Source organism: Manis pentadactyla, chromosome 8 (genome assembly GCF_030020395.1).
Source record: "Manis pentadactyla isolate mManPen7 chromosome 8, mManPen7.hap1, whole genome shotgun sequence".
Lineage (NCBI taxonomy): Eukaryota > Metazoa > Chordata > Mammalia > Pholidota > Manidae > Manis > Manis pentadactyla.
Genome location: NC_080026.1, coordinates 118,529,147 through 118,544,648, shown reverse-complemented (window position 1 = coordinate 118,544,648; position 15,502 = coordinate 118,529,147). Strand labels below are relative to the sequence as shown.

The 15,502-nt window shown below is 38.1% G+C and overlaps 1 protein-coding gene across 7 annotated transcripts in view; it reads left to right on the top strand.

The window, feature by feature from the left end:
* The window catches only part of SORCS1 (sortilin related VPS10 domain containing receptor 1), a 553,895-nt gene that overhangs the window by 490,129 nt on the left and 48,264 nt on the right, over positions 1-15,502 (top strand). For all 7 annotated transcript variants that reach the window (XM_036906465.2, XM_057506303.1, XM_036906469.2 and 4 more), the window contains exon 18: positions 502-673. In XM_036906465.2, the coding sequence (XP_036762360.2) occupies positions 502-673 (172 nt within the window). The remainder of the gene's footprint in view (positions 1-501; positions 674-15,502) is intronic.

The following is a 15,502-nucleotide window of genomic DNA, read 5'->3' as shown; positions in this document are numbered from 1 at the left end:
TTTAGTTGACTTTCCATGCTACACCATTACTATAGCATCCTGTATAAGATCTAATGTAAAATAATATAATCTATAACAATCTATTCTTTCTGAATAAAAAATACCCTTCCAATATGAATTACTCATTCTGACCCTGAATTATGTAGCCTTTGAAGCATCACTTAGATCATGCACATATATCTCTCCAAGATTATAAAGTTAGTGAAGACAAGGACCATGTCTTCTACTGCTGTGCATTTCCCATAGCTCCTAAGTGAAATGATTCATCTAATGACCAAATGAATAAAAAGTATGCTAAAGTGCTAATAAGAGGTACAATATGTTACTATGATGATTTGTCTCTCTATTGGGTGCTTTTTATGAATTAGCCCTAATCCTCAGAGCAACATGAAACGTAGTTATTCATAGCTCTCAGAGCTAGGCAGTAGGTCCGACTTGAAATGTAGGGAGTGATCTGCATTATAATGAGCTGGATTACAACTTGAGCTTTTCTCCATTTAGGTATAGGAAGGTGGTTTCCAACAACTGCACTGATGGAGTCAGAGAACAATACACTGCCAAACCACAGAAGTGTCCAGGGAAGGCCCCACGGGGGCTCCGGATTGTCACCGCTGATGGAAAGTTGACAGCCGAACAAGGGCACAATGTTACTCTCATGGTACAGTTGGAAGAGGTAGGACGGAATCCCCTATCACTCTATCTTCAGGGGCGAATGATTTTTCCTAAGTAACTATGATTTTGTTTACATATCTATTATTGTTCACATATATACTTTTTAATTTTAAATGTTTAAAATTTTTATTTTATTCTACTTGTTCCTTGTCAGTTCACCTTCTCTGACACATTTCCTCAGTTATTTTCGTTTCACTGCAAGTTGCTCTTCACTCTCAGTATCTCACTTTCTTGGAGTTCATTTTGGATTTAACCTTGCTTTGTTGGCACTTTTTGCAAAAAGTTTTCTCAAAATTTATTAATGGTATTCCTAAAATAATTAAGCACACAAATACTCAGTCATCATAAAAGATACTAATGCGGCCTTCCTCTTTCAACCTGACAGCTTGGATTGTCTTTTCCGAAGGCAGCATGCTGGCCTGACATACAGCACTAGGGCCAATCTAAACACAGTTGAGTGTACTTTCTTTGGCAATTGAGAGTTTGCATTTTTGTGGCACCTCAGGGATATCATTAGGAGCGTCAACTGCTTTTTGCCAAATTTTGGTTATCTGAAATTTCTGAATATTTATATGGTTGAAAGATGAAATCTATGCTATGTACACAGGTACATAGAATATACACCGGTGCTTTGTCATCTTGTAAATGAAGATGATGGTCTCTAAAGGATAAACAATTTAAATGACCTCAACTATTAAACCAGACAGTCCTACATTCAACCATGTTTTCTGAGTACCTAAAATATGGCCAATACTCTGCTAGGCCTTGTGAATAGAGAGGGATTTAAAAAGTTACTGCACCAGGATTAATATGTACAACATTGACTTCCAACTTCCTCTTCTGATAGCCCAGTGGCTTTCAATCTTAACATGTCTAAGAATCACCTGGTGACTGCGTTGAGAGAGTTTTCTGAGCCCGATCTCCAAAGATTCTGATTCAGTAGGTTGGGATGGAGCCCAGGAAAATACATTTTTTACAGGGTCTTAGGATATGCATTGTGCTTTAAAAAAAAAAAAAAGGCAAAGTCAAGGGTGATAGAGTTGTCTTGAGAGGCTCTGGAGGCTCTGGAGTGTGACTCGGAGGGGAAAAAGACAAAGCAATTAGGATCGCCTTGTCATATTTGCTCAAAATTATTAGTGTTTTAATTGCTGCAGAAAAGGCAAATGTGAAAGAATGAGTTTGAAACTCTGGCTCAGATGATATGATGCCTCTGGTCCAGGGACCACTTAGCAGCTACTGCTCTAACCTACTGCTCCTTTCTAGAAGTGCTTTTCAGCCATACCCAATTTTCTAAAGACTGACATTTCCCAAAATTTTTCACTTGGAACTAGAAAGACACAGACCAATTTAGGCCAATTGAAGTTCATTTTTCACAGAAATAAAATCTTTGGGGACTTGTGCCTAAAGCTTTCACAGGTTTTTTAGCAAACCAAATACATATGTGAATATTCAGAGGAAGTGAGAATAAGAGCCTGAGAGAGAAGGAGGAAGATGATGACCAGGAGACAATTAGCAAGAGGATTTGAGAAGCCAAAATTCTTTTCTTGAGAGATGGACAATTCATTGTAATAAATCCACCATTTTATTCTGTTTTCCCTCAAGAACTTTGCCAATTCATACATCACACTGTAGAACATGTCAGATTTCAGATTCCCAGCAGAAGGCCAGATAGAAAGTGTTGGCTAAACAGATGCTGTGGGCTCATAAGGCTGGGATCATAAATGACTGGCGCTACCAAGGCAGTCGGGCCCCGTGAGGTCAAATCTCAGAGGGAAGGGAAGCATAGAGAAGTAGTAAAATATTCTGTGCATTTTTTGCTCAAGTTATTTGTCAATATCCAAGTGGTACTGGCAAAATACAAAGTAATCACCAAGCATAGTTTTTAGAAGTATCACCTTTTTGCAAAGTGAAATTTTGAGCTCAGGGATTTTCAAGGAAGAGAGCCCTGGAGAACAATACAAGACTAGGTTCTTAGGCTCCTAGAAAGCTCTATCCTAGGAGTAAGACAAAGCACGGTTAGACCAGGCTCCATAAATTCTGAAAGCCAATCTCAAATCTCAGTCTCTGAGTGGGTTGGGCTGATTTCCCCCCACTCTAAATGTCTGTCAGAAACTAAAACAAACCTCTTTAGAGAAAAATAACATAAATCAAATATAAAATAAACAAAAACTAATGTACTTTTTTTCATATGAAATGCTGGACATTTAATTTTTTAAATTACAGTTCTATCTCCAGACACAGGACCAAGAGGGGGAAAAAGCAACAGAAAAAACAGTAATTATCTAGGATACATTTGATTGTTAAAAACATTGTCTGAGATATGATTAATCTTTTCATGAATAGGAGACAAGGTAGAAATTTAATCCTACAGCAGTGCTCTGTAGGAAGTATTAATCAAATGGAAGAAAGTCTTAGAAATAAAGATATAATGACTGACATTAAGAACTTAAATGAATTCATAGCAGATTGACCCAATATGAATTGAGGATGAGTTAACTGGAAGAAAGGAGAAATGGAAATTGGGAGCATAAGAGAAAAAGGCTAGGCAGTAGAGAAAATATTAATAGGAGACAAATGGGAAATGTTGAAAGGGCTAATACAGAAGTAATTGGAATTCCAGAAGAGGAAAAGGGACATAAGGAGCCAGAATCATTTTTGAAGAGATAGTGTCTGAGAATTTTCCAAACTGATAAAAGATGTCAGCATATCAACACACAGATTCAAGAGAGTCAGCAAACTCCAAGTAGCATATATAGAAAGAAAAAACACACTAAGAATCATATTCAAACTCCAGAAATCTGAAAAAAGAAAAAAAAAAAAGAGAAAAGAGAGAGAGAAAGACATTGCATAAGCAGCCCAGAAGAAAATGGAAAGACATCTTTGAAGTACAGGGGAGAAAAGCAAACATAAAGTGAAAGTAAAATAAAGACATTTTTCAGATAAACAAAAACTTACATGAATCATATAATCTGATTTTTATAAAAAGAAACCCTAATAATAATTTTTCAGGCATAAAGAAAATGACCCCAGACAAAAGCACAAAAGTAATAGAAAGAATGAAGAGCAGAAATAGAGTGTATATGTAGGTAAATTGAAATTAATAATAACCTTGTAGATTGATAATAATATTCAACTGTGGGATTTAAATATCTATAGAATTAAAATACATGATACTAGTAATACAGTATGTGAAGGGAATTAGAGTTTAAGTGCTCTAAGTTTAATGATTATCTGTGAAGAGGTAAAATTACTAATTTATATCAGACAGTAACATGTCCAGAATGTGTGCTTTAAACCCTAGAGAGTAACAACTGAAAGGGTGGTGACAGAATATTTAAGTTATCAAGCTGCTGACACGGGAATTGGAATAATAGTAAAAGTGCCTTATTAATCCAGATACTTCAAGAAAGAGAGAAAAAGGAACATACTACAGTTGAGACTAATAGAACAAATCATTGAAATGGTAGATATAAACCCAAATGTTATCAGAAAATATGTAAAGTAAATAGTGATCTTTGTTGCATGCTTAGGAAGTCTGTGTCTAACCCAAGATCGTGAAGATATCATACCGCGAGTTTGTTTTGTTTTTTTGTTCTGTTTATCTTTCACATTTACATCTATGGTCCATCTTGAATAAAACTGTTTCAGGCAGGGGCCAAGGTTTATGTATTTTTCTATTACATATCCAATTAAACCAGCACCATTGAAAGATAAATCTTTCCACACTGAATTTTTTGAGCCTTTCATAAATCAATTGACCATTTATGTGTGGGTCTATTTCTAGTCACTTTTTTTCACCATTGGTATGATTTTCAAACTGTGTTAATTGCTAATTCCAAACACATTTTAATTACTCTAGTTTTAGAGTAAGTCAATATTTGGGCATATAGATCCTCTAAATAAATAGACATTCATCAATAAATAGAAAATCATGTATGTATATATATACACATGTGTATACAATGTATCTGGGAAAGAACACCTGAAAAATCTACGTGAATGGAGAGCTAGACCCTGATTGTGGAATGGACAATGCATTATTATGAAAAGATGCCAGTTGCCCTCACATTGATCTTTAGATTCAAGGCAATTTCAATTAAAGCTCCAGAATATTTTTAAGAGTTAAAATTGACAAGATGATCATAAAATTTGTATAAAAATGCAAGGACTCAAGAGTGGCAAAGGTAATCTCAAAGATAACTCACAAAATTGGATGCCTTACATTACCAGGTATCAATTATCAATATTTAGTATAAAGCTATAGTGATTAAGAAAGTGTGGTGATGTGTGTGTGTGTGTGTGTGTGTGTGTGTGTGTGTGTGTGTGTGTGTGTGTGTGTGTCCTAAGTCCACAAGCTAAGAAAGGGAACAGTGAGTTAAGAAATGTATCTTTATACACACACACACACACACACACACCTACTTTATTATATGACAAATGAGACACTGCAGTACAGTGGATAAATTATAATATTTTTAATAAATGGTGCTTTACGTTGGATGTCCATGTGCGAATACATGAATCTTTACCTCTCATAATACACAAAAAATTATAAAAAGATTGCCAATCTAATTTTGAAAGATAAAACTAAAGTGTTTATAGGAAAACAGAAGAGTATCTTCATGACCTTGGGTTAGGCAAAGTTTTTTTTAAGAGAAAACAAAACTCACTAAGTATACAGTAGAATATGTTTTGACTAGACTACATTAAAATTAAGATTGTCTTTCCTTCAAAAGACTATTTTGAAAATAAAAAGATAAGCCCTAGAGGGTAAGAAATTATTTTCAGTACATAAATTTCAATAAAGAATTCATACCCAGAAAAACATAAATGAATCCTACAAATCAATAAGAAAAATTCTGGCAAGCAATAGAAAATGCACAAATAATGTAAAGAGATTTCTCAGAGAGAGAATCAGCCAATAAGCATATGACAAATTCTCAGCATTACTCTCATCAAGGAAATGCAACTTTTAAAACTATAAGATATTACTATGTATCCATCAGGAGATTTGTATTTAAAAACTAATATCAAGTGTTGTTGGGGCAGCTGATCATTCATACAATGCTGTTTGGAGTGTAGATTGGCACCACCATTATTATGGCTGAGTACGTGCATAAACCATATGGCCCAGTATTTCCAGTCCTAAGTATGTACTCATCATATATGCAAACAAATATACACCAAAATATATGTAAAATAATATACATAGCAGAGTTATTCATAATAGCTTGAAGCTGGAAACACATTCATCAACAGTAGAATGAAGAAGTAAAGTACAATATGCTTATAAATGGAATGCTACACAATAATGAAAAATAATAAAATATTGCTACCTACAGAAACTTGGATGAATCTCATATCCAATATTAAGCTAAAGAAATCAGACTAAAGAATATACATTGTATGAGTCTATTAAACTGCAAACATAGGCAAAGCTAATTTATGGTGATAGACATGAAAATAATTGTTCCCTTTGGAGGGGGAGTGGCCGGGGGATTTAAAGTTATTGGGCATTTTTAATTTCTTGGTCAATTTGTATATTTAGTGATTTGTATATTTTTCTTTATATTATGCTTAACAAAAAGCTTTCTTAAAATCATTTTGGAAATTCAAATAAAATATAATACTTAGTATTTAGACCTTCAGGAAAAAAGGGGGAAAAAGAAAATTCTGGGGGGACTCATTGGAAGGATTCATTGATTCATTTTCTGGGCCAGACCTATACTCTGTGTTTCCCTTCCTGGTGAATGGGAAGAGTGCTTTCTCAGACATAAGGAACTGGATTATGAGACTCAGAAGAACATCATCTTTTGAAACAGCAGCTTTTTATGCTGGGGCAGGCTTCAGAATTCAGATTTTTGTTCCATTTCTAAGAGAACACTAGAGTAAGATCTGAAATAAGAATTCAATCCTGGTCAGCTCTGCCCTTCATACACCCTCCAGGGACAGAGGCTAGACTCTCTCATCTGTTCAACCTGACTTCTTTCCATGTGACAAAGATCATCTCAAACTTGGCTGAGTGATGTGAGAGCAGACTGGGGAATCTGGTTCTAAGATTTGTAAATTCATGCCTTCTAGGCTCAACAAGGGAAAAAAATAACAAGTCTGTTCATTCCACTTGAGTGGGCAGAAGGACAAAAGCAGGGAGGAAGCCAGCCTGCAGCTGTCAGACCTGCCCCTTGATGCCCTTGTCTCCTAGCACAGGGCACCGAGTTGAAAGGACCATCCCCACGTCAGGAGGCCCCGGGGACCTCACACTGCACTGTGGGATTCTGTGCTCACGATTTACAAGGTCTCCTTACAGAAACCAACTGTTTCTCTGTGAATCTCTGGATTCCACACATAGGTATGGATGACACATGTGATGACTGAAGCACAATGAAGGAAAGCAGTGTCTCCGAGAAGTGGGGGGCATTGAAACTTAGCACAGTGATAGCAATTCAGATACCCAACATTTATGGAGTGCTAACTGTGGTTTATGGGTGCTTTCATGAATTTCCCCATTAGATCTCAAAGTGTCCCTGTGCGAGCAGGTGATGTCATCATAATTGTCATTATATAGATGGCACAGCTGAAGCACAGGAAGGCAGAGTGACTTACCTAAGATCACACAGCTGCTAAATACTAGGACCAGGAGTCAAAACCAGGCTCTATGGTATCCTGCTTTTCTATTGCTTCTCTATGGTGGAGTTAACCATTTTCTGGGAAAGAACTTCATGTAGTTTCTAAGGCTTCCTAGAAATGCTCAGCTGGGGGCAGATAGTAAGATCACGTTGTCAAAAGAACAGGCAAAATTATCGAAACCCAAGCCAGCCTGGTCTGTGGCTGCTGCTGGGTTCTTAGGTACTAACCAGTTTATAAACCAAGATTTTCCTTGAGGATTTTCTGAGAATATTCATGGCTTGGGATCAGTTTGGTTGACAACCATTTCAGCAAAGAGAAATCCCAAGTCTTCTCTTGGGTTTTCTCCTCCTTCTAAAACTGTGACTTTATTGACTACCCCCCAGGGATAGAGGCCATGCTCTCATCTGTTAGCTTTGCTTTCCACTTAACAAAGATCATTAGGCATCTCAGACTTGGCTGAGTGAGGCTAGTGTGTTTTCTGGTACTATTTCCCCCATTCTAAAGAATATTGGGAGACATAGGGTGTGAATGCAGCACTCAAGGACTTTATATACCAAATTCTCCAGAGTCTTAGGTAGGAATTATATTGTAATAACTTTTTAAATTAAATCCAAATCAAAAGTGAACAAAAAAACCTTGACATGTGCCACTGGTAACCTGTCCGCAAAAATCTCTGAGTCTGCTTCTCATCTGAATTTGATACTCTTTAACTTTACTTTGATTATATTGTCCAACTATTGCCAGCATACCTAGTGCCAGTTCTTTAAAACAATAGGAATATTAATGCCAAGCATTCTGTGCCCCTAAAGCAGCATGCCCTCTAGGTGCCAAAAAGACAAAGAGATGTCTGCTCATTCTGATATACTTCTGATTAATGTAGACGTGGCCAGAAGTCTCTCCAGGTTACTATAATACTTTGTCATTATACTGACCACCAAATGTCTCATGGCTCACTCATGGTCCAACTTTCTCCTGTAGACTTGTCTTCTGTGGGGCCAGGTTGGGCTGGGAACTGATAGAACCTCCCTTTCTTTGTCCCCACTTACTTGAATTCAAACCCCTCTGTGCAGACTTCATCTCCTATGCATATTGACTGAAGGAAAACCTGAGGAAATAGACATCCCACCAGGTGGTTAGACACGTATGTTTGTTTATTCTTCAACAAATATTATACTAAATTCCAGTTTTATATTGTATTCTTCATGAGGAGACACATTTTAGTTTGTGGAAATACATGATTTGGGTTAACTATGACCTCTGCTGTACCATTTTAAATAAAAATCTAACCACATGAAATAGAAAATACTAGATCTTTTATATTCATTCAAAACAAAAAGAAAACCTAATTTCCTGCATTATATTGTAATAGTCTTTTTTTTCTTTGCATCCCCCAAGAAATTATAAATATTATTAAGATAGGAAATATGCATGTCTGGTGAAGCTCTAATCTCTACTCACCGTGCCTAACATATTAATAACTCAATAAATATGTGTGGATTTTGATATGCTTCCCCAAGGAGTGTACTGATAAAGCCCAAACTTAAAAGGAAAAGACTCTTTTAAAAATGTGAATAACACCCAAAACATGTTAAAATCTTCATTTGAAATCTAAATCTCTTTCTTTATTCTGTACTAGTGTATATCCTAATTCTAACTTAAGGATATAAATGAAAACCATGCTAAATACAGAGCAAAGAAGAAAGCGTTTTATTAACATTAGATAATCAAAGGCTAGGTACACTGATACAAGCGTGTAACTCCGTGTATCAATATTATGTGCCCGAGACAAAATTTTGCAGATTTAACATATGCAAAAAATGGAATGCCTTCCAGCAAACAGCATGTGAGGCCATCCTCTGCTTCTAGGTGACAAAAATGACTCCATAACACAATTCCTTCAAAATCTCACACCTGTTTCTGTTGGCTCACCCGTTTCTCAGAGAACTAGGTAATTCTGTTAAAGTTGATATAAATCCCCATTGTCAGGAATCCCATTCCTACTGCTTTTAGGGTTTTCTCCAAAACTACTATAGTGAAGGAACCTTCTTTGGAAGCAACAAAGCAATGGAGTTGCAGTCTTGTTTCCATCCCAGACTCACTCCTTGTGGCAGATCCAAGAAAACACAACATGCTGCCCACGCACACACGCATGCACAGCTACATAAGTGGTGCACGTAGACATCATTTTTTTTCTTAAAAACAAAGACTAACCAAGATGGGAGAGGAGGAGTCCATCAGGCTGTGTCTAAGACACCAAGCATTTTCCAGCTTAGCTACACCCGAGTTTTAGGAAGCCAGTTGAAGGTGTTTTGCATGGAAACCCAAGCATCCAGTGAGAGATGGCATCTCTCTCTCTGGAGACTCACTGAAGATGGATGTTCCCTGGACCGCTAATAAGTACCTAATGAGCCTACAGACTTCCAACACAGTAGCTCGGCTTCCCTGAGAAATCCAGTGCAGGAACCTGAAGGCATAGGATGGATGGCAGAGGGCCTAATCAGTCTTAAGAATTTAACAAAACCAATTTGGAAGGCATTCATTCGAGAGGACTGCGAGGCAGAAGTAGTGTCTGCATGCTATGGAAGATAATTAAATCTGCTTTAAACAGCTGTAAGAATAAAGAGATGCAATTCACTGCATAATTTAAAACTTTTAAATTAAATCTGAGGCAAGGGACTAAAATTAAAACTTTGATCTGTATCTCATTGTTTTAGTGCTTCAATTTACATACAAAGACTGGAACTTAATAAGGAAAATTCATGATTATAACTTCTTCTGTGAGATTTAACTCTAAAAAGTGAAGGCTGTGTCCTCATTAAATGGATTTCAGTGATCCGTAATTTCACACACATTGAAAGACTTAAGGCTGCAGACCAGTACTGCCCTGTAATAACACTTCATAAATATTGCACAATGATGCCATCGGATGGTAGAGAAGACGACTCTTGATACAATTTTCTGTGAGATGCTCATTTGTTGAATTTTTTAAAAGAATTTGACCTACTTGTTTCATCTGGAGAAAAATTGGGGCTTTTAGGGATGGCATGAAGACCTAGCAGGCATTGTTAAATCTAGGCGGGTATCAGTCTCTAAGCCAGCCCAGCTCTAAGAAGCCTCAACTGTTTTTCAACACAAAGGAACAGGATCTGATTTCAGTGAGCCGTGCACATTTAAGAGGCTTCCTCATGTATTATTCCTTACTCCGTTCAGCTTTATTCTCTTTGACTCTAGCAAGATAATTGAGCCACTTCATTTCTTCGCCCTTGTGGCTCTGGGTTAAAAGGAAGGAAGGAAATGAGGCAGGCAACAGAGGTTGTCTTTAGCCAGAGGCCTGGTGTCTCATGTTCTAAGGCTCCACTTTTCTGTGCCCTCATACGTTGGGGTATTGCTGTTCTTTAAGGCTTCAGGGGAATGGATGTTTGCAAAGAACCTCAGTCTGCCTTGACAAGCAAAGAGAGGGCACTGGCTCATTACTGAGAGTTCCAGTTCAGTGACTATCCCAAGGCATGGAGTCAGCCACGAAACAGTCCTCTATTTGGATGTTCAGACTCTCAGGCTGTCTAATTAAGGCCCTGAAACACTGATGTCTCAGCTCATCCACTTGGGTGGCCACCGCCCTTGAATGAGGGCTGCAACAAAGTACAGAGTTCTTGCCCAAAAGTGTAACATCCTCAGTTTTCTGGCTTTGCACTTGGCCATCATTATTCTACAACTCTGCTTTACCAGCTCATTCCTCAGTATAATCTACCATTAATGTGCAATGGGAAGTCTCTGCCATATGACAATGCACTTGAATAAGTCAAGCATCTTCCTCTGAGAGCTGAGCATTTTCAGTCTCCTCAAGGAATCTTGGGATATGTGTGGATGCCCAATAATGCCAATAAGAATAATAATAGAATTACGAAAATGACAGTTTACCTGGACTAGAACTGACAATTAAGCTCATCATCATTCTGCTCCTCTCTAATTGAAACGTAGAGAAATTGAGGTCCAAAATGCATTTCAATGGGCATATAACCAGGTCTTCTTACCCCCAGGTCACCAGGACTTTTGTAGGGTATCTTTTCCACATATAGTACCTCTGTAGATCTCTGTAAGATCACTTAGATCTCACCACAGTCTAATGATTAGGAAAAAATGAAGTAACATCCAGGGCAAGAAATCATATATCCATTTCATAGACAGGATCTTATGACTTGGTTAAGTCCACCAAGGGATGCTAGATAAAAACGTTTTGAAAGGTATTTTAAAATGTTGACAGTATAGCATAAAACACTATAATGATTCCAGTGTTGTTGTGCATTCTCGTTTGTTAATAGGCTGGACCAGCTGAGAGTGTTACACCAATCTAACAGTGTAATGTCTGGGTGGTGCACTTATGAGCAGTTTGGATTTTCCTTTTTCTCACTGTATATATTTTCTACATTTTCTCAATGAATTCATCATGGCTTTTCTTTTTCTTCTAATAAAGCTAAAAATTTCTGTTACACATTTTACTACTATGAAAAATGCATTAGATTTATTCCTAAAGGAAACTTCTTGCCTTTTTTTTTACAGAGTATAATTTTGTTCTTATTACATACCTGAATGTTTTACTTTTAGAGTAATTTTTTAAAGTCATTTAAAAACATTTATATGATTTACATCATTCGGCAGCCCTGTAGTTTTCCACCAAAGCCTGCTGAAGTAATTCCTGAAGACACCATGTAGTGGTAACAATATAGCAATGCCTTTTATCACCTAAAAAGTGTTTCTAAAGTATAATGGGTCAAGGTTCTGACGTTTCTTATTCCACAGTATCTAGTTGGAGTAAAGAGATCCTGGCGTATAGTCATTTATCTGCTTTTAGAAGCCAAATAAATATTCCTCCTGCCTTATAGTATCCATTCTAACCTAAACACCAAGTACAGAAAGCATAAAAAGGAAATTTGGAAATTTTCTGTTCATTCAAACACATGGTGCTATGGCTCATTTACAAGTGAAGGATGAAACCATTTTGTGATGCTCCAGTTGGCAGTTTGTGGTCTGAGAGTTAGATCCAGGAACATTTGGATATTCAGTCAGGCAAGCCCCGAGGATCAGCCCTCAGAGAAGGGCCCGGCCATCTGCATTTCATCAGAGAGGAGGTGAAATATGTATCCAGTCGGTGGGTCTGTGGTCCGGGCACCCAGGCCCCACTGGTCTTGTCAGCCCTGAGTTCTCTGGTGGAATCATAAAATCCCATGTGCTGCCTCCTGGGAATTGTTGTGCATGTTCTCCAGGCCAGAGCATCCCAGTTCACTGTTGTCTTTGTTCACAGAGAGGACTGGGGGTCTACACATAATATAGAGATGCCTGCACTATAGAAAATCATCTCTGAATGGGTAAAAAGAGGGGGCTGACTCTATTCTGCCATTATGCTGGTAACCAGCTATCTTGGGATTGTGTCCAGAGTTCAGTTTTGAAAATGAAAAGAAGCCCACAGGGCTTTGAACACTCATATCAACCAGGTGGTCTTCACAAATGCATGTTGCAACTGCCATGGTGATTTATAAGCACCTGGCATATGACTCCAGATTCCTCTTACATCACTATGTAATGAAGCATCCCATCTACGCTGGCATTCCTCTAAGGGGTTTTAGTTACTGAAGCTTATGAAAGCTCTCCAGTTTCACATATGAATGAATCCATTCCTCAGCACCCACCTGGGAATGGGCACAATGGAATCATTTGAGTGTCTTCTGTGAACAAGTAGTAGGAGCGCTGGACTTGCAGTTAAGAAGAGCTTAGTTCAAACTAGGCTTGTGATTCCAGGCAAATTTTCAGTCTTTTAGGACTGAACATTAAATGAGATAACTATGTAGAGAGCAGTTATAATTTCTGACACAGTAAACTCTCAGGGAATGTTCTTTTCTTTTTCTTTAGTGACCAGCAGGGGATATTCTTTTTTTTTTTGAGAGGGCATCTCTCATATTTATTGATCAAATGGTTGTTAACAACAATAAAATTCTGTATAGGGGACTCAATGCACAATCATTAATCAACCCCAAGCCTAACTCTCAACAGTCTCCAATCTTCTGAAGCATGATGAACAAGTTCTTACATGGTGAACAAGTTCTTGCATAGTGAGTAAGTTCTTACATGGTGAACAGTGCAAGGGCAGTCATATCACAGAGACTTTCGGTTTTGATCACACATCATGAACTATAAACAATCAAGTCAGATATGATTATTCATTTGATTTTTATGCTTGATTTCTATGTGAATCCCACATTTCTCCCTTATTTTTTTTTAATTGCTGAAGTGGTAGGTAGATGCAAGATAAAGGTAGAAAACATAATTTAGTGCTGTAAGAGGACAAATGTAGATGATCAGGTCTGTGCCTATAGACTAAGTATTAATCCAAGCTAGACAAGGGCAACAAAACATCCATGGATGCAGAAGATTTCTCTCAAAACAGGGGGGGGGTGAGGTTCTAAGCTTCACCTCTGTTGATCCCAAATTTCTCACCTGATGGCCCCCCCCAGCAGGGGATATTCTAGAACAATCTTACTTGTACACCTTGTGTAAAAAGCCACATGCCAGAATTCACTCTCACCGAGTAAGCCAAAGGTGGACAGCACTTCTCTCCCAGACTCCTTTCCGTGGGCTGATGATCTCTTCTTTGAAGGCCAGAGCACATTGTACTGGAGTTGCCTCCTTTCCTGTCTCGTTCAGGCCTCGCTAACCTGAGTGTAAACCTACCTGGAGTAGGGTATGCAAGGCAAAGGCTCATTACTTTTATTTCATGCACTCCACCCTGCCTAAACTTCTTTAGCCAGTAGCAGAAGGGGTGGAAATACCTCATTTTTGTTTCTGTCATTCAGTGATACTTAATGGTATTTTTTAATCTTTCGTTGTAGTCAGAAGAGCAGTAAAATAGCAACAGAAATCTAAGGTCAATGTTGGCTGTATCTCATCATCCATCTAGCCAATGTTTGTATTACCTTCTGATCATTTCCCATATACTTAATGAACATTAAAATATTTACAGGAACAGGAGAGACAGAATGTTGTGGTTTTGCAGTACTCCTTGTGTTTTACCATACTCCCTGCTTCTAAATTAGTGAAACCTTTATTTGCCCTCATTTACTCCCTCTCTCTTTTAATTCTGCCAGCCTCCCTCTGCCCTTCACTGCACCTCACCCCTAGGGTAAGCAGTGTTAACAGGCTGGCTTACAGTGTCCAGCACCTTTATGCTCAAACACACACGCACTTAAGGTACATATACTCTGTTATCTGTTGATATTTTTGTTGTTGTTCTTACAAAAATGGGTTACACTATAGTCCATTTCCCTACAAGGTTGTTTTTGCTACATGAACTTTAAAAGTCCCTTCCAGACTGGATTTCAGGGAAGTGTGAGCCAGGCCCACTCGCCAGCTCTGCAGGGATCAGGCTGTGACAAATAAGCCCCATTTCCATCTGCGGTGGGTCCCCAGTGCCTTCAGGAGCAATGTGGAGTCTCCTTTCTGGATGAGGCTGTCAGTGTTATGTGATTATAGCATTTGTTTTCCCATTTTTCTCTGAAGCCATGTTATAGGAACTGATAGGTTCACACGCCTTCCATTCCTGAGGTCAATCTTGGCTGCGTTGTGGCCATTTGATACATTTGTTTTTCTATTACAGAAGTCAGCCATACCCTTGGAGAATTCTCAGTTCTGTGTCTGTATTAGGGCATGTGACTGAAGAGCATTAGGTCTGAAGAATTTTATTTAATGGTCTGGATATTTGCCAGCATAGGCTCCATTTCAGGAATGATGGTTTGGGATTCACTAGATTGAAATAACTCTCAATTATAATTACAGTCTACTATGAATACCTGTTGTTTCCCATATTCTCTATCTTCTTTATGGCTTGAACGTGATACTGCTTCACCATAGGGAAGACATGAGAGTGGAGCATGGAGTTCATGTCCACTCATCTTTCCACTTCTAAGCAAAAAAATCAGAGGGGGAAACAGAGTCAAAGCCAGGAAGAGTCTAATAAGGAAAGAAAGTGATGGCTTCCCTCTGTTACCTCCTTCCTCTCATTCTAAAAGGTTTTACAAATAACTTCCAATTTAAGAAGTTCAACAAGGACTGAGCTGCGTGGATAAAGCTAAACCCCAGATAACCTTAAACCCTTTATTAAGTCTTGCACTGGCTGTGGGACTTCAGGCATCTTACTTAACCTGTCTGTGCTTCC